This window comes from Cherax quadricarinatus, chromosome 44 (genome assembly GCF_038502225.1).
Source record: "Cherax quadricarinatus isolate ZL_2023a chromosome 44, ASM3850222v1, whole genome shotgun sequence".
Taxonomy (NCBI): domain Eukaryota; kingdom Metazoa; phylum Arthropoda; class Malacostraca; order Decapoda; family Parastacidae; genus Cherax; species Cherax quadricarinatus.
In genome coordinates this window covers 1,087,128-1,106,126 of record NC_091335.1, presented here as the reverse complement: position 1 = coordinate 1,106,126, position 18,999 = coordinate 1,087,128, and the positions used below count along the sequence as shown (strand labels likewise).

At 40.5% G+C, this 18,999-nt stretch overlaps 1 protein-coding gene across 21 annotated transcripts in view; it reads left to right on the top strand.

Annotated features, from left to right (window-relative positions):
* RhoGAPp190 (Rho GTPase-activating protein 190) overlaps positions 1–18,999 on the top strand; it is a 317,483-nt gene that overhangs the window by 175,443 nt on the left and 123,041 nt on the right. For 17 of the 21 annotated variants that reach the window (XM_070093920.1, XM_070093902.1, XM_070093906.1 and 14 more), the window contains exon 20: positions 18,507–18,911. The exons of the other annotated variants lie outside the window; for them this stretch is intronic. In XM_070093920.1, the coding sequence (XP_069950021.1) occupies positions 18,507–18,911 (405 nt within the window). The remainder of the gene's footprint in view (positions 1–18,506; positions 18,912–18,999) is intronic. 21 annotated transcript variants of the gene reach the window in all.

Sequence of the window (18,999 nt, the reverse complement as noted above, 5' to 3'; positions counted from 1 at the left end):
TCTCACCGAGGCAGGGTGACCCAAAAAAGAAAAAACAAAAGTTTTTCTTTTTTACATTTAATAATTTACACAGAAGAATGGATTACTAGCTCCTTGCTCTCGACATTTTAGTTGCCACATACAACATGCATGACTGGTGGAAGGATTCTTCTAAACTTCCCCATGGACTTAGTAATTGTCCTGTTATAAATACGTATATACTATAATTATAATCTGTATATACACTAAATAAGTAGAAGAAAACAAAAAAGTTTGATTTCAGAGTAATACAGTAATCATCTGTTTACTGATTATGGAACAATTTTGCTTATCAGCTGCCTATCACCTGCATAATGAACTCTTTCTTGCAGCTTTTAATGCCAACTAAATGACATGTACGTGTGGTATACTCGTACTTTTTTATAAAAAGTATGAGTATACCATACAGTCCAAACAGTCATATACAAAAAAATACACTTTGTAAAGAAGCAAGAAAAATAAAATTAATTAAAACACTATACGGTACTTGCAAAAGAAACTGAGCAGGCATCAAATACTCATGCATACAAATCAATGCATTTGTCCATAAATGAAAGAAAAATATGTATATTAGTAATCCCCAGAATTTGCTGCATCTCAATTCATGAGTTTAAGTAAGTCACTGAATTTTCTTGTTGAGCTTGCAAAATTCCTGAAATCATGTTTAGGTTTGCTGAGCACTTGTTTAATTAACCCTTTGACTGTCAAGACCCCAAATCCTGAAGTCTCTCTGTGTCGCAAAATATTCGATAAAAAAAAAAAATTCTTATGAGGTGATAATCTTTTTCTGATGGTAATGACACCAAAAGTACAAAATTTGATGGGAAAACTTAAGGAATTACGCTCTTGCAAAGTTACCGAGCTCAGCTATATATATGCAGCTGTGATTTCACCCAATTTGAGCCTATTTTCGGCCAATTCCATTGTTCCAGTCGACCAAACTCATAGCTATTTCGCTAGAACTCCATTTGTTCTGTCGATTGAGTACAAGAAACCACAAATTTACCAATTTCAACTATCCAATAAAATGGTCAGAAATTGGCAGTTTGGTCAATTTCATGCAAATTAAAAAAGATGCCAGTTTCAAAATAGGGTCCAGAATAAACAATGCAGACATTCCTGGGACTAAAATAAAATTTTTCTCTTCTCATTAGTCATGTCTCTAGGCCCCTCTAATATTACTCTTGCTTTCTATTTTGAAAATTTATTCACACAAAAAAAAGAAGATTTACTGTTATGCAGACTACTGCATTATTGTAATAATTTTATAAATAATGTCAACCCATTTATGACTGCATATTAGAATGGCTAGTTGGACACTTACTGGATGGTGACGTCATTTTTTACTCTTGGACATAAGCAAAAATCAAACATTTCCACTACTTTAAGCTCAATTTCAAGGTCATTTTCATTGTGAAACCAATCAAAATCATCTCTATTTCTGTAATATGTCTTCCATTCTATCAAATGAGACCAAGTAAACGAGAATACAATTATAAATACTATGCGAAGATACACCTCAAAGTCAGCGTTTTAATCCAAAAACACAGTTGGAGTTTTTTTTTTTTCTCATGCACTCCGTGCTGCAGGATTTTTTTTATAATGTACACACTGACCACACAGACCCATTCTCTCACATGTGGGCCTACTAGCTTTCTCCCACTTGATTTGAAGCCGCTAGAATTTTGGTGTATTAATACATCAAAAACACTGGCTCATAAGACATATATACAACACCGACAGTCAAAAGGTTAAACATGATAGACAATTTGAAGGAAAGCAATTCAGATTATCTACATTAAGCACCTACATTAAGTAGCCATCTTAATCCCAATTAAATATAATGATGAATGCCCAGAGGTATTGACAACACAACCCCTAGAGTAATGGTTACCACTTGCACTCGCATTGAAATTCGACACTATTTCATTGAATGTCATTCTGTCATAATTCATTGCGCAAGTACCTAGCACCTTTTTCATGGTAAAAATCACAAATTTGATTAGAATATAATTCCACAAATACATAACATACTATTGTGAGTACTGTAAAGATAGTGTGAGCACATTAGACAGATGTACTTAATGTTGACCCCTCACAGAAGAACTGCTGCTACAGAGATTGAGATGTTTAAATTGTCAAGAGAATATGCAATATAATTCCTTCAATTCTGTAACAAATATCATAGAATTACAGTAGAAGAAAAAGATGAGATTTATCTATGCATTCAGTTTTTTTTTTATGTTTCTTTTGTATTCTAGTTTAGTCATATTTTTTTAAATATTTCTATTTTTAATAGAGTTATACATAGTATTGATATACATTACTGCATATCAGTATTGTGAGCCAGATGACTGTATGATAATTGCTGCTCGGCTGTACTGATACAAAGGTTCAAATCGTACATTTTATTTCATCAAATCTTTTTCATTATTGTAGCAACTAAATGATAATCCTGAGAGCAACAGAAACAACTTCATTTTCTGTAGGTTCTATGACATTAAAGTTTCAGAAACCATTGAATAATAACACTGAGATAAACTTTATTTACATAGTCACAATAGTTTATATTTGTGTTGTGAGAATGAGACATAGGCACAGTCAAGACATTTATTGTCATAATTGTCTTATTCCTACAATCTCTTGGTATTAACATACCTGCACTGGTACGGTGCATTCAAGTTTGTGAAGCAGAAAGCAATAATTTTTGCATAATGTCTTTTGCTTTGATATAGTTGCTTGGTTATACTATAGGCTCAAGGTTCATTATTATATCCTGAATATGCTTTTTTCTATTACTGTAGTAAATGAACTTGAACATGTTCTGAAGAGTTTGATGATAAATGGCTTTTGATTTTCTCAAGCAGATACTTGAGATTAAAATTATAGAGAACATATCACCAACTTACTAAATGCTAACTTTAACATGAGCACCATCATAGTTTACAGAAGTTACAAAGACACACAAGCTGACACTTGAACACAGCCATCAACATCACATACATATACCTGACATTGTTATACAAGTGTTATTATATACTACATCCATTTTGAGTATTGTGTACTGGTTCCTGTAATGGAATATGCATAATATCTAGTAGCATCTATTTTTCCAAGTCTGTAGCTTTTCTTATCTATAGTTAAATCTTAGAAGGATGAAAAATGTACCTAGAAGTTAAGTTTGAAGCTTGACGGCCTGAAATACAACAACAAACTCGTTAAAGTTTTTCATGTAATTTTCATATGTATGGAGAGAGCACTTAAATAAGATGAAGTAGCCATTACATATTGTACTTTATTTTGGGTCATAATTATAAAGAGTGAGAATGTGCCGTTCAGTATTTATCAAGAATGAATCGACTATAGTTTGCATTTTATCCTCTACATTGTATGGAGCAATTTTTTTTTTTTAAGTGTAGATTTTTGACATTTGTGTGTTGCCTAATATGTATATTTTAAAATAGTAGCAGCATTTGTTTGCCCTAATGTCAAACTACAAACATCACTTATTGCATGGCTCTTTCATATTTTTGCATTTTTTGTCTTGTGGTGTCATTTTGTTGGAGAGAGGGGGTAAAGGAGGTTTTGTGGGTAAGGGGCTTGGACTTCCAGCAAGCGTGCGTGAGCGTGTAAGATAGGAGTGAATGGAGACGAATGGTACTTGGGACCTGACGATCTGTTGGAGTGTGAGCAGGGTAATATTTAGTGAAGGGATTCAGGGAAACCGGTTATTTTCATATAGTCGGACTTGAGTCCTGGAAATGGGAAGTACAATGCCTGCACTTTAAAGGAGGGGTTTGGGATATTGGCAGTTTGGAGGGATATGTTGTGTATCTCTATACGTATATGCTTCTAAACTGTTATATTCTGAGCACCTCTGCAAAAGCAGTGATAATGTGTGAGTGTGGTGAAAGTGTTGAATGATGATGAAAGTATTTTCTTTTTGGGGATTTTCTTTCTTTTTTTTGGGTCACCCTGCCTCGGTGGGAGACGACCGACTTGTTGAAAAAAAAAAAACACGCTAAGATAACAGGGATATCTTGCTACTCCTACTTACACTTTGGTCACACTTCACAGACACGCACATGCATATATATATATACATACATCTAGGTTTTTCTCCTTTTTCTAAATAGCTCTTGTTCTTTTTTATTTCTTCTATTGTCCATGGGGAAGTGGAAAAGAATCTTTCCTCCGTAAGCCATGCGTGTCGTATGAGGCGACTAAAATGCCGGGAGCAATGGGCTAGTAACCCCTTCTCCTGTATACAATTACTAAAAAAGAGAAGAAGAAAAACTTTATAAAACTGGGTTGCTTAAATGTGCGTGGATGTAGTGCGGATGACAAGAAACAGATGATTGCTGATGTTATGAATGAAAAGAAGTTGGATGTCCTGGCCCTAAGCGAAACAAAGCTGAAGGGGGTAGGAGAGTTTCAGTGGGGGGAAATAAATGGGATTAAATCTGGAGTATCTGAGAGAGTTAGAGCAAAGGAAGGGGTAGCAGTAATGTTAAATGATCAGTTATGGAAGGAGAAAAGAGAATATGAATGTGTAAATTCAAGAATTATGTGGATTAAAGTAAAGGTTGGATGCGAGAAGTGGGTCATAATAAGCGTGTATGCACCTGGAGAAGAGAGGAATGCAGAGGAGAGAGAGAGATTTTGGGAGATGTTAAGTGAATGTATAGGAGCCTTTGAACCAAGTGAGAGAGTAATTGTGGTAGGGGACTTGAATGCTAAAGTAGGAGAAACTTTTAGAGAGGGTGTGGTAGGTAAGTTTGGGGTGCCAGGTGTAAATGATAATGGGAGCCCTTTGATTGAACTTTGTATAGAAAGGGGTTTAGTTATAGGTAATACATATTTTAAGAAAAAGAGGATAAATAAGTATACACGATATGATGTAGGGCGAAATGACAGTAGTTTGTTGGATTATGTATTGGTAGATAAAAGACTGTTGAGTAGACTTCAGGATGTACATGTTTATAGAGGGGCCACAGATATATCAGATCACTTTCTAGTTGTAGCTACACTGAGAGTAAAAGGTAGATGGGATACAAGGAGAATAGAAGCATCAGGGAAGAGAGAGGTGAAGGTTTATAAACTAAAAGAGGAGGCAGTTAGGGTAAGATATAAACAGCTATTGGAGGATAGATGGGCTAATGAGAGCATAGGCAATGGGGTCGAAGAGGTATGGGGTAGGTTTAAAAATGTAGTGTTAGAGTGTTCAGCAGAAGTTTGTGGTTACAGGAAAGTGGGTGCAGGAGGGAAGGGGAGCGATTGGTGGAATGATGATGTAAAGAGAGTAGTAAGGGAGAAAAAGTTAGCATATGAGAAGTTTTTACAAAGTAGAAGTGATGCAAGGAGGGAAGAGTATATGGAGAAAAAGAGAGAAGTTAAGAGAGTGGTGAAGCAATGTAAAAAGAGAGCAAATGAGAGAGTGGGTGAGATGTTATCAACAAATTTTGTTGAAAATAAGAAAAAGTTTTGGAGTGAGATTAACAAGTTAAGAAAGCCTAGAGAACAAATGGATTTGTCAGTTAAAAATAGGAGAGGAGAGTTATTAAATGGAGAGTTAGAGGTATTGGGAAGATGGAAGGAATATTTTGAGGAATTGTTAAATGTTGATGAAGATAGGGAAGCTGTGATTTCGTGTATAGGGCAAGGAGGAATAACATCTTGTAGGAGTGAGGAAGAGCCAGTTGTGAGTGTGGGGGAAGTTCGTGAGGCAGTAGGTAAAATGAAAGGGGGTAAGGCAGCCGGGATTGATGGGATAAAGATAGAAATGTTAAAAGCAGGTGGGGATATAGTTTTGGAGTGGTTGGTGCAATTATTTAATAAATGTATGGAAGAGGGTAAGGTACCTAGGGATTGGCAGAGAGCATGCATAGTTCCTTTGTATAAAGGCAAAGGGGATAAAAGAGATTGCAAAAATTATAGGGGGATAAGTCTGTTGAGTGTACCTGGTAAAGTGTATGGTAGAGTTATAATTGAAAGAATTAAGAGTAAGACGGAGAATAGGATAGCAGATGAACAAGGAGGCTTTAGGAAAGGTAGGGGGTGTGTGGACCAGGTGTTTACAGTGAAACATATAAGTGAACAGTATTTAGATAAGGCTAAAGAGGTCTTTGTGGCATTTATGGATTTGGAAAAGGCGTATGACAGGGTGGATAGGGGGGCAATGTGGCAGATGTTGCAAGTGTATGGTGTAGGAGGTAGGTTACTGAAAGCAGTGAAGAGTTTTTACGAGGATAGTGAGGCTCAAGTTAGAGTATGTAGGAAAGAGGGAAATTTGGTCCCAGTAAAAGTAGGCCTTAGACAAGGATGTGTGATGTCACCGTGGTTGTTTAATATATTTATAGATGGGGTTGTAAGAGAAGTAAATGCGAGGGTCTTGGCAAGAGGCGTGGAGTTAAAAGATAAAGAATCACACACAAAGTGGGAGTTGTCACAGCTGCTCTTTGCTGATGACACTGTGCTCTTGGGAGATTCTGAAGAGAAGTTGCAGAGATTGGTGGATGAATTTGGTAGGGTGTGCAAAAGAAGAAAATTAAAGGTGAATACAGGAAAGAGTAAGGTTATGAGGATAACAAAAAGATTAGGTGATGAAAGATTGAATATCAGATTGGAGGGAGAGAGTATGGAGGAGGTGAATGTATTCAGATATTTGGGAGTGGACGTGTCAGCGGATGGGTCTATGAAAGATGAGGTGAATCATAGAATTGATGAGGGAAAAAGAGTGAGTGGTGCACTTAGGAGTCTGTGGAGACAAAGAACTTTGTCCTTGGAGGCAAAGAGGGGAATGTATGAGAGTATAGTTTTACCAACGCTCTTATATGGGTGTGAAGCGTGGGTGATGAATGTTGCAGCGAGGAGAAGGCTGGAGGCAGTGGAGATGTCATGCCTGAGGGCAATGTGTGGTGTGAATATAATGCAGAGAATTCGTAGTTTGGAAGTTAGGAGGAGGTGCGGGATTACCAAAACTGTTGTCCAGAGGGCTGAGGAAGGGTTGTTGAGGTGGTTCGGACATGTAGAGAGAATGGAGCGAAACAGAATGACTTCAAGAGTGTATCAGTCTGTAGTGGAAGGAAGGCGGGGTAGGGGTCGGCCTAGGAAGGGTTGGAGGGAGGGGGTAAAGGAGGTTTTGTGTGCGAGGGGCTTGGACTTCCAGCAGGCATGCGTGAGCGTGTTTGATAGGAGTGAATGGAGACAAATGGTTTTTAATACTTGACGTGCTGTTGGAGTGTGAGCAAAGTAACATTTATGAAGGGATTCAGGGAAACCGGCAGGCCGGACTTGAGTCCTGGAGATGGGAAGTACAGTGCCTGCACTCTGAAGGAGGGGTGTTAATGTTGCAGTTTAAAAACTGTAGTGTAAAGCACCCTTCTGGCAAGACAGTGATGGAGTGAATGATGGTGAAAGTTTTTCTTTTTCGGGCCACCCTGCCTTGGTGGGAATCGGCCGGTGTGATAATAAAAAAAAAAAATAAAAAAATCTTGTTCTTTTTTATTTCTTCTATTGTCCATGGGGAAGTGGAAAAGAATCTTTCCTCCGTAAGCCATGCGTGTCGTATGAGGCGACTAAAATGCCGGGAGCAATGGGCTAGTAACCCCTTCTCCTGTATACAATTACTAAAAAAGAGAAGAAGAAAAACTTTATAAAACTGGGTTGCTTAAATGTGCGTGGATGTAGTGCGGATGACAAGAAACAGATGATTGCTGATGTTATGAATGAAAAGAAGTTGGATGTCCTGGCCCTAAGCGAAACAAAGCTGAAGGGGGTAGGAGAGTTTCAGTGGGGGGAAATAAATGGGATTAAATCTGGAGTATCTGAGAGAGTTAGAGCAAAGGAAGGGGTAGCAGTAATGTTAAATGATCAGTTATGGAAGGAGAAAAGAGAATATGAATGTGTAAATTCAAGAATTATGTGGATTAAAGTAAAGGTTGGATGCGAGAAGTGGGTCATAATAAGCGTGTATGCACCTGGAGAAGAGAGGAATGCAGAGGAGAGAGAGAGATTTTGGGAGATGTTAAGTGAATGTATAGGAGCCTTTGAACCAAGTGAGAGAGTAATTGTGGTAGGGGACTTGAATGCTAAAGTAGGAGAAACTTTTAGAGAGGGTGTGGTAGGTAAGTTTGGGGTGCCAGGTGTAAATGATAATGGGAGCCCTTTGATTGAACTTTGTATAGAAAGGGGTTTAGTTATAGGTAATACATATTTTAAGAAAAAGAGGATAAATAAGTATACACGATATGATGTAGGGCGAAATGACAGTAGTTTGTTGGATTATGTATTGGTAGATAAAAGACTGTTGAGTAGACTTCAGGATGTACATGTTTATAGAGGGGCCACAGATATATCAGATCACTTTCTAGTTGTAGCTACACTGAGAGTAAAAGGTAGATGGGATACAAGGAGAATAGAAGCATCAGGGAAGAGAGAGGTGAAGGTTTATAAACTAAAAGAGGAGGCAGTTAGGGTAAGATATAAACAGCTATTGGAGGATAGATGGGCTAATGAGAGCATAGGCAATGGGGTCGAAGAGGTATGGGGTAGGTTTAAAAATGTAGTGTTAGAGTGTTCAGCAGAAGTTTGTGGTTACAGGAAAGTGGGTGCAGGAGGGAAGGGGAGCGATTGGTGGAATGATGATGTAAAGAGAGTAGTAAGGGAGAAAAAGTTAGCATATGAGAAGTTTTTACAAAGTAGAAGTGATGCAAGGAGGGAAGAGTATATGGAGAAAAAGAGAGAAGTTAAGAGAGTGGTGAAGCAATGTAAAAAGAGAGCAAATGAGAGAGTGGGTGAGATGTTATCAACAAATTTTGTTGAAAATAAGAAAAAGTTTTGGAGTGAGATTAACAAGTTAAGAAAGCCTAGAGAACAAATGGATTTGTCAGTTAAAAATAGGAGAGGAGAGTTATTAAATGGAGAGTTAGAGGTATTGGGAAGATGGAAGGAATATTTTGAGGAATTGTTAAATGTTGATGAAGATAGGGAAGCTGTGATTTCGTGTATAGGGCAAGGAGGAATAACATCTTGTAGGAGTGAGGAAGAGCCAGTTGTGAGTGTGGGGGAAGTTCGTGAGGCAGTAGGTAAAATGAAAGGGGGTAAGGCAGCCGGGATTGATGGGATAAAGATAGAAATGTTAAAAGCAGGTGGGGATATAGTTTTGGAGTGGTTGGTGCAATTATTTAATAAATGTATGGAAGAGGGTAAGGTACCTAGGGATTGGCAGAGAGCATGCATAGTTCCTTTGTATAAAGGCAAAGGGGATAAAAGAGATTGCAAAAATTATAGGGGGATAAGTCTGTTGAGTGTACCTGGTAAAGTGTATGGTAGAGTTATAATTGAAAGAATTAAGAGTAAGACGGAGAATAGGATAGCAGATGAACAAGGAGGCTTTAGGAAAGGTAGGGGGTGTGTGGACCAGGTGTTTACAGTGAAACATATAAGTGAACAGTATTTAGATAAGGCTAAAGAGGTCTTTGTGGCATTTATGGATTTGGAAAAGGCGTATGACAGGGTGGATAGGGGGGCAATGTGGCAGATGTTGCAAGTGTATGGTGTAGGAGGTAGGTTACTGAAAGCAGTGAAGAGTTTTTACGAGGATAGTGAGGCTCAAGTTAGAGTATGTAGGAAAGAGGGAAATTTTTTCCCAGTAAAAGTAGGCCTTAGACAAGGATGTGTGATGTCACCGTGGTTGTTTAATATATTTATAGATGGGGTTGTAAGAGAAGTAAATGCGAGGGTCTTGGCAAGAGGCGTGGAGTTAAAAGATAAAGAATCACACACAAAGTGGGAGTTGTCACAGCTGCTCTTTGCTGATGACACTGTGCTCTTGGGAGATTCTGAAGAGAAGTTGCAGAGATTGGTGGATGAATTTGGTAGGGTGTGCAAAAGAAGAAAATTAAAGGTGAATACAGGAAAGAGTAAGGTTATGAGGATAACAAAAAGATTAGGTGATGAAAGATTGAATATCAGATTGGAGGGAGAGAGTATGGAGGAGGTGAATGTATTCAGATATTTGGGAGTGGACGTGTCAGCGGATGGGTCTATGAAAGATGAGGTGAATCATAGAATTGATGAGGGAAAAAGAGTGAGTGGTGCACTTAGGAGTCTGTGGAGACAAAGAACTTTGTCCTTGGAGGCAAAGAGGGGAATGTATGAGAGTATAGTTTTACCAACGCTCTTATATGGGTGTGAAGCGTGGGTGATGAATGTTGCAGCGAGGAGAAGGCTGGAGGCAGTGGAGATGTCATGCCTGAGGGCAATGTGTGGTGTGAAATATATATATATATATATATATATATATATATATATATATATATATATATATATATATATATATATATAAATATAAAAAGGAAGGTAAAGAGAGTGGTGAGAGAGTGCAAAAGGAGAGCAGATGATAGAGTGGGAGAGGCACTGTCAAGAAATTTTAATGAAAATAAGAAAAAATTTTGGAGTGAGTTAAACAAGTTAAGAAAGCCTAGGGAAAATATGGATTTGTCAGTTAAAAACAGAGTAGGGGAGTTAGTAGATGGGGAGATGGAAGTATTGGGTAGATGGCGAGAATATTTTGAGGAACTTTTAAATGTTAAGGAAGAAACAGAGGCAGTAATTTCATGCACTGGTCAGGGAGGTATACCATCTTTTAGGAGTGAAGAAGAGCAGAATGTAAGTGTGGTGGAGGTACGTGAGGCATTACGTAAAATGAAAGGGGGTAAAGCAGCTGGAACTGATGGGATCATGACAGAAATGTTAAAAGCAGGGGGGGATATAGTGTTGGAGTGGTTGGTACTTTTGTTTAATAAATGTATGAAAGAGGGGAAGGTACCTAGGGATTGGCGGAGAGCATGTATAGTCCCTTTATATAAAGTGAAAGGGGACAAAAGAGACTGTAAAAGTTATAGAGGAATAAGTTTACTGAGTATACCAGGAAAAGTGTACGGTAGGGTTATAATTGAAAGAATTAGAGGTAAGACAGAATGTAGGATTGCGGATGAGCAAGGAGGCTTCAGAGTGGGTAGGGGATGTGTAGATCAAGTGTTTACATTGAAGCATATATGTGAACAGTATTTAGATAAAGGTAGGGAAGTTTTTATTTCATTTATGGATTTAGAAAAGGCATATGATAGAGTGGATAGAGGAGCAATGTGACAGATGTTGCAAGTTTATGGAATAGGTGGTAAGTTACTAAATGCTGTAAAGAGCTTTTATGAGGATAGTGAGGCTCAGGTTAGGGTGTGTAGAAGAGAGGGAGAATACTTCCCGGTAAAAGTAGGTCTTAGACAGGGATGTGTAATGTCACCATGGTTGTTTAATATATTTATAGATGGGGTTGTAAAAGAAGTAAATGCTAGGGTGTTTGGGAGAGGGGTGGGATTAAATTATGGGGAATCAAATTCAAAATGGGAATTGACACAGTTACTTTTTGCTGATGATACTGTGCTTATGGGAGATTCTAAAGAAAAATTGCAAAGGTTAGTGGATGAGTTTGAGAATGTGTGTAAAGGTAGAAAGTTGAAAGTGAACATGGAAAAGAGTAAGGTGATGAGGTTGTCAAATGATTTAGATAAAGAAAAATTGGATATCAAATTGGGGAGGAGGAGTATGGAAGAAGTGAATGTTTTCAGATACTTGGGAGTTGACGTGTCGGCGGATGGATTTATGAAGGATGAGGTTAATCATAGAATTGATGAGGGAAAAAAGGTGAGTGGTGCGTTGAGGTATATGTGGAGTCAAAAAAACGTTATCTATGGAGGCAAAGGAGGGAATGTATGAAAGTATAGTAGTACCAACACTCTTATATGGATGTGAAGCTTGGGTGGTAAATGCAGCAGCGAGGAGACGGTTGGAGGCAGTGGAGATGTCCTGTCTAAGGGCAATGTGCTGTGTAAATATTATGCAGAAAATTCGGAGTGTGAAAATTAGGAGAAAGTGTGGAGTTAATAAAAGTATTAGTCAGAGGGGTTGTTGAGGTGGTTTGGTCATTTAAAGAGAATGGATCAAAGTAGAATGACATGGAGAGCATTTAAATCTGTAGGAGAAGGAAGGCGGGGTAAGGGTCGTCCTCGAAAAGGTTTTGTGGGCGAGGGGCTTGGACTTCCAGCAGGCGTGCATGAGCGTGTTCGATAGGACTGAACGGAGACGAATGGTATTTGGGACCTGACAACCTGTTGGAGTGTGAGCAGGGTAATATTTAGTGAAGGGATTCAGGGAAACCGGTTATTTTTATATAGCCGGACTTGAGTCCTGGTAATGGGAGGTACAATGCCTGCACTCTAAAGGAGGGGGACGGGATATTAGCAGTTTGGAGGGATATGTTGTGTATCTTTATACGTATATGCTTCTAAACTGTTGTATTCTGAGCACCTCTGCAAAAACAGTGATAATATGTGAGTGTGGTGAAAGTGTTGAATGATGATGAAAGTATTTTCTTTTTGGGGATTTTCTTTCTTTTTTGGGTCACCCTGCCTTGGTGGGAGACTGCCGACTTGTTGGAAAAAAAATAAAGTGTTTTTGGGATTCATAATAGCATAGTGGTGTGTGAGTGAGGTAACTTGCCTGAAGAGATTGAGGGGAAACCAATTAGCTAGACTTCAGTTCCAGAGATGGGAAGGGCAGTGCCTACATTCTGAAGGTTGGGTGAGAGTGATGTATTTTAGTGGGTCATTTGAATTGTGATGTCCATATATTTATAACGATATCTATTGAATGAGGGATGGTGAATGCTTTTTTTTTCTTTGGGTTACTCTTCCTTGGTGGAAAATGGTTGTGTAAAAAAGGCAAGTTGTAATGGAAATGGGAGAAGAATGGCTATATAGAGATCATAGACTACATGAGAGGCTGATCTAGGAGTACGTATAGGAAAAAATTGCCAGTGGAAGATCATATGAATGAAGTTATAAGAAACTCATATTTTACAATGACAAATTTGAAAAAAAAAATCTGACTTTGATGGCATAATGATAAGAAATCTGTTCAGAACATGCATTACATCGATATGATTATACATTACTAATGTGGTGTATACGTATGATTGACAAAGTGTAAAGAAGTGTTTCACAGTGCTTCCTTGAGTTAAGAAATGTACTACAAAGAAAGATTTAAAACAGTAAAAATGTCTTTATTAGTTCACCGAAGGAAATGAGACAAAACAATGTGTAAGATTGTAAGAGTATACATAGATAAAGAAAACTTTTTGGTTCCATTATCAGGGAGGCCAAAAATGTAAGCTTAGGGAAAAAGTGGTCCTGAAAGGATGCTAGCAAGTTTTCAGTTACAGAGAATTAATGCAATATGGGAAGACGATTCAAGAAGTGTTAAGTGGTAGTATATGCTGGAATTAATAAAAAATTTTAAAATGAATACAATAAATATAACACTGAAGATTAGATAGGGGCAGTGCCAAAAATTTTTATACTGGGGCAGCGTAGGGGTTGCTAACTTGTTGAGCGGGGTAGGCCAGGAGACTTGTTTGAAGGCAGAGTTGTTGTTATTACTATTTTTAGGAGTTACTTTGGTGGTTGATCCCCTCCAAGTCCCTCTTGGTGCCACAACCGAGACTGACTACCATGAACATGACTCTAGTCCTGTAATTGCTACCATTAGATAATCACAAATGGATAATTATACAGACAATTGGTATCATCAACTGTATTAGACTAGAGGGAAGAAACAACATAATAGGGCATATAGGTACATGTGCCAACATTCTGCATCTGCCAGGTTAGTGTAGGTTCTACACATTAATACAAAAATGTCATTGTAGCAAAAATGTGGTGTAATTGTTGGTGAGTGTGAACTGCAGTGGTCAAGTGAATGTGGTGTGATTGTTGGTGAGTGTGAACTGCAGTGGTCAAGTGAATGTGGTGTGATTGTTGGTGAGTGTGAACTGCAGTGGTCAAGTGAATGTGGTGTGATTGTTGGTGAGTGTGAACTGCAGTGGTCAAGTGAATGTGGTGTGATTGTTGGTGAGTGTGAACTGCAGTGGTCAAGTGAATGTGGTGTGATTGGTGGTGAGTGTGAACTGCAGTGGTCAAGTGAATGTGGTGTGATTGGTGGTGAGTGTGAACTGCAGTGGTCAAGTGAATGTGGTGTGATTGTTGGTGAGTGTGAACTGCAGTGGTCAAGTGAATGTGGTGTGATTGTTGGTGAGTGTGAACTGCAGTGGTCAAGTGAATGTGGTGTGATTGTTGGTGAGTGTGAACTGCAGTGGTCAAGTGAATGTGGTGTGATTGGTGGTGAGTGTGAACTGCAGTGGTCAAGTGAATGTGGTGTGATTGGTGGTGAGTGTGAACTGCAGTGGTCAAGTGAATGTGGTGTGATTGTTGGTGAGTGTGAACTGCAGTGGTCAAGTGAATGTGGTGTGATTGTTGGTGAGTGTGAACTGCAGTGGTCAAGTGAATGTGGTGTGATTGGTGGTGAGTGTGAACTGCAGTGGTCAAGTGAATGTGGTGTGATTGGTGGTGAGTGTGAACTGCAGTGGTCAAGTGAATGTGGTGTGATTGGTGGTGAGTGTGAACTGCAGTGGTCAAGTGAATGTGGTGTGATTGTTGGTGAGTGTGAACTGCAGTGGTCAAGTGAATGTGGTGTGATTGTTGGTGAGTGTGAACTGCAGTGGTCAAGTGAATGTGGTGTGATTGTTGGTGAGTGTGAACTGCAGTGGTCAAGTGAATGTGGTGTGATTGGTGGTGAGTGTGAACTGCAGTGGTCAAGTGAATGTGGTGTGATTGGTGGTGAGTGTGAACTGCAGTGGTCAAGTGAATGTGGTGTGATTGTTGGTGAGTGTGAACTGCAGTGGTCAAGTGAATGTGGTGTGATTGTTGGTGAGTGTGAACTGCAGTGGTCAAGTGAATGTGGTGTGATTGGTGGTGAGTGTGAACTGCAGTGGTCAAGTGAATGTGGTGTGATTGTTGGTGAGTGTGAACTGCAGTGGTCAAGTGAATGTGGTGTGATTGGTGGTGAGTGTGAACTGCAGTGGTCAAGTGAATGTGGTGTGATTGTTGGTGAATGTGAACTGCAGTGGTCAAGTGAATGTGGTGTGATTGTTGGTGAGTGTGAACTGCAGTGGTCAAGTGAATGTGGTGTGATTGGTGGTGAGTGTGAACTGCAGTGGTCAAGTGAATGTGGTGTGATTGTTGGTGAGTGTGAACTGCAGTGGTCAAGTGAATGTGGTGTGATTGTTGGTGAGTGTGAACTGCAGTGGTCAAGTGAATGTGGTGTGATTGGTGGTGAGTGTGAACTGCAGTGGTCAAGTGAATGTGGTGTGATTGTTGGTGAGTGTGAACTGCAGTGGTCAAGTGAATGTGGTGTGATTGTTGGTGAGTGTGAACTGCAGTGGTCAAGTGAATGTGGTGTGATTGTTGGTGAGTGTGAACTGCAGTGGTCAAGTGAATGTGGTGTGATTGTTGGTGAGTGTGAACTGCAGTGGTCAAGTGAATGTGGTGTGATTGGTGGGTAGTGTGAACTGCAGTGGTCAAGTGAATGTGGTGTGATTGTTGGTGAGTGTGAACTGCAGTGGTCAAGTGAATGTGGTGTGATTGTTGGTGAGTGTGAACTGCAGTGGTCAAGTGAATGTGGTGTGATTGGTGGTGAGTGTGAACTGCAGTGGTCAAGTGAATGTGGTGTGATTGGTGGTGAGTGTGAACTGCAGTGGTCAAGTGAATGTGGTGTGATTGGTGGTGAGTGTGAACTGCAGTGGTCAAGTGAATGTGGTGTGATTGGTGGTGAGTGTGAACTGCAGTGGTCAAGTGAATGTGGTGTGATTGTTGGTGAGTGTGAACTGCAGTGGTCAAGTGAATGTGGTGTGATTGTTGGTGAGTGTGAACTGCAGTGGTCAAGTGAATGTGGTGTGATTGGTGGTGAGTGTGAACTGCAGTGGTCAAGTGAATGTTGTGTGATTGTTGGTGAGTGTGAACTGCAGTGGTCAAGTGAATGTGGTGTGATTGTTGGTGAGTGTGAACTGCAGTGGTCAAGTGAATGTGGTGTGATTGTTGGTGAGTGTGAACTGCAGTGGTCAAGTGAATGTGGTGTGATTGTTGGTGAGTGTGAACTGCAGTGGTCAAGTGAATGTGGTGTGATTGTTGGTGAGTGTGAACTGCAGTGGTCAAGTGAATGTGGTGTGATTGTTGGTGAGTGTGAACTGCAGTGGTCAAGTGAATGTGGTGTGATTGTTGGTGAGTGTGAACTGCAGTGGTCAAGTGAATGTGGTGTGATTGGTGGTGAGTGTGAACTGCAGTGGTCAAGTGAATGTGGTGTGATTGGTGGTGAGTGTGAACTGCAGTGGTCAAGTGAATGTGGTGTGATTGGTGGTGAGTGTGAACTGCAGTGGTCAAGTGAATGTGGTGTGATTGTTGGTGAGTGTGAACTGCAGTGGTCAAGTGAATGTGGTGTGATTGTTGGTGAGTGTGAACTGCAGTGGTCAAGTGAATGTGGTGTGATTGTTGGTGAGTGTGAACTGCAGTGGTCAAGTGAATGTGGTGTGATTGGTGGTGAGTGTGAACTGCAGTGGTCAAGTGAATGTGGTGTGATTGTTGGTGAGTGTGAACTGCAGTGGTCAAGTGAATGTGGTGTGATTGTTGGTGAGTGTGAACTGCAGTGGTCAAGTGAATGTGGTGTGATTGTTGGTGAGTGTGAACTGCAGTGGTCAAGTGAATGTGGTGTGATTGTTGGTGAGTGTGAACTGCAGTGGTCAAGTGAGGCTCTATGCTGCTTCTTTATCTTTGATGTGATATGAGTTTTCGTTTTATTTTCACCTTCAAGGAGGGGGTTTGATGCTAGTGAAGGGCTCTTGATCCATATAATTGGAGCAATCCTATCATTCCTTGGATCAAGCCTGATACCTCTCATTTCCCAGGAGCTATATGGCCCCTATGGGTTTAGCACTTCCAAATGATTATAATAATTGTCTTGTTTCATCTGTTAGGATATTTCTTTAAGAATTTTTTATTTTGTTAAAATTCTAGATTTATGTCCTTTCTCCACTAAATGTACAGCTTCTCCTCACTTAGCGATGTACTCGTTTACCGACGACTTGGACTTACGATGGGCTCTCTGACCAGTATGCATACCTAAATAATGTATATTAGAGCTGATTTCTTCTATTCTGTTTATTACAATATACAGTACACTAGTATAAAACATTTAAAAATATACCAGAAATGTTACAAATGGTGCAAAGGCAACATTAAAACAATATCAGAGATTGTCGACATAAACCCACTACCATTATTGCATGCTTCTCACTTAGCGACGAATTCATTTACCGACATGGTCTTAGGCATGGAACTCCGTCACTAAGTGAGGAGAGAGGCTGTAATGGACTTTTCCTCTGCTGGTGCTACAGAGGCATCTCCCAATAGTCTGTATGTATTCAGACTATGAACTTGACTACTCAGTATTCTTAATACTGTACTTTTTTTAATCTCTGAAAATTACCTACCAGTTTTCCTTAAAATATGAGTTGAGTTATGACCAATGTGTGCGTGTGTGTGTGTGTGTGCGTGTGCGTGTGTGTGAGCGTGTGTGTGCACATGTGTGTGTGTGTGCATGTGTGTGTGTGCACGTGTGCGTTTGTGCGTGCGTGTGCACGCATATGCGTGTGTGCGTGCGTGTGCACGCATATGCGTGTGTGCGCGTGTGTACATGTGTGCATGTGTGTGCGCCTGTGTGCGTGTGTGTGCGTGTGTGTGTGCACGTGTGTGCATGTGTGTGCATGTGTGTGCATGTGTGTGTGCGTGTGTGCATGTGTGTGTGCATGTGTGTGTGTGTGCGTGCGTGTGTGTGCATGTGTGCGCGCATGTGTGTGTGCACGTGTGTGTGTGCACGTGTGTGTGTGCATGTGTGTGTGCGTGTGTGTGCATGTGTGCGTGTGTGTGTGCACGTGTGTGTGCGTGTGTGCATGCGTGTGTGCATGTGTGCGCGTGTGTTTGTGCATGTGTGCGTGTGTGTGTGTGTGTGTGCATGTGCGTGCGTGTGTGCATGTGCGTGCGTGTGTGCATGTGCGTGCGTGTGTGCATGTGCGTGCGTGTGAGTGTGTGCGTGTGTGTGCGTGTGTGCATGTGCGTGCGTGCGTGCGTGTGCGTGCGTGTGCGTGCGTGTGTGCGTGTGTGTGTGCGTGTGTGTGTGCGCGTGTGTGTGCGCGTGTGTGTGCGTGTGTGCGTGTGTGTGCGTGTGTGCGTGTGTGTGCGTGTGTGTGTGCGCGCGCGTGCATGCATGTGTAGTAAAAAATGGTCAGTTCTTGTCTCCCACTTCTAACATCCTTCTTAACACACTAAACCTTCATTTTTCACTTGAATATGGTAGGCTTTATTCCTTCCTTGGTTAGTTGGCAGATTTCACCAGTGCATGCTTAACATAATTTTAATTTATTTTTCAGATTGAGGATTTCATAAGTAAAGGTGTTTTTAAAGTAATTAATGGCAATGTAAAATTATTGATTTTGTGTTCTCACACACAAATGCAAATGCCGGATTTCTTCTTCGTTACAGAATTATTCCGTCAATCATATCCAAGCACAGAATCTCTGCCTACAACTGTGTCTTCCCGCTCCAAGGTTTCCACCCAGCCCTCAGACCTGGAGCCCACTTATCCTCCCCTCCCTCCATACCCTCCCCCACCTCCTTCAACTTCTCCACCGCCTTATAGTTATGTCACTCGTGACCAATCCTTCGATGGTGGGAGTGGGGGATCATACCAACAACGGGATGGGGCCTCTTCCCCCTCCCAGCGTGACCGACCCCCACCATACTCATTTGCTCCACGTACCTTGCCCCATGACATGAATAAACCCCAACCAGCCCCTAGACACCAGTTCTTTAAGGCAGAGAGTTTGACGCTTGACCATGGGGCCTCTGACCGAGACTACCTCATGATACGAGAGCGCGCAGACAGGGGTGAATATCCTCTTTTGCTCTGTTACACTCTGGCACACTTATAATTTTGGCTTGTCACTGTAAAACAAGTTATTTAGCTTGCTACTGT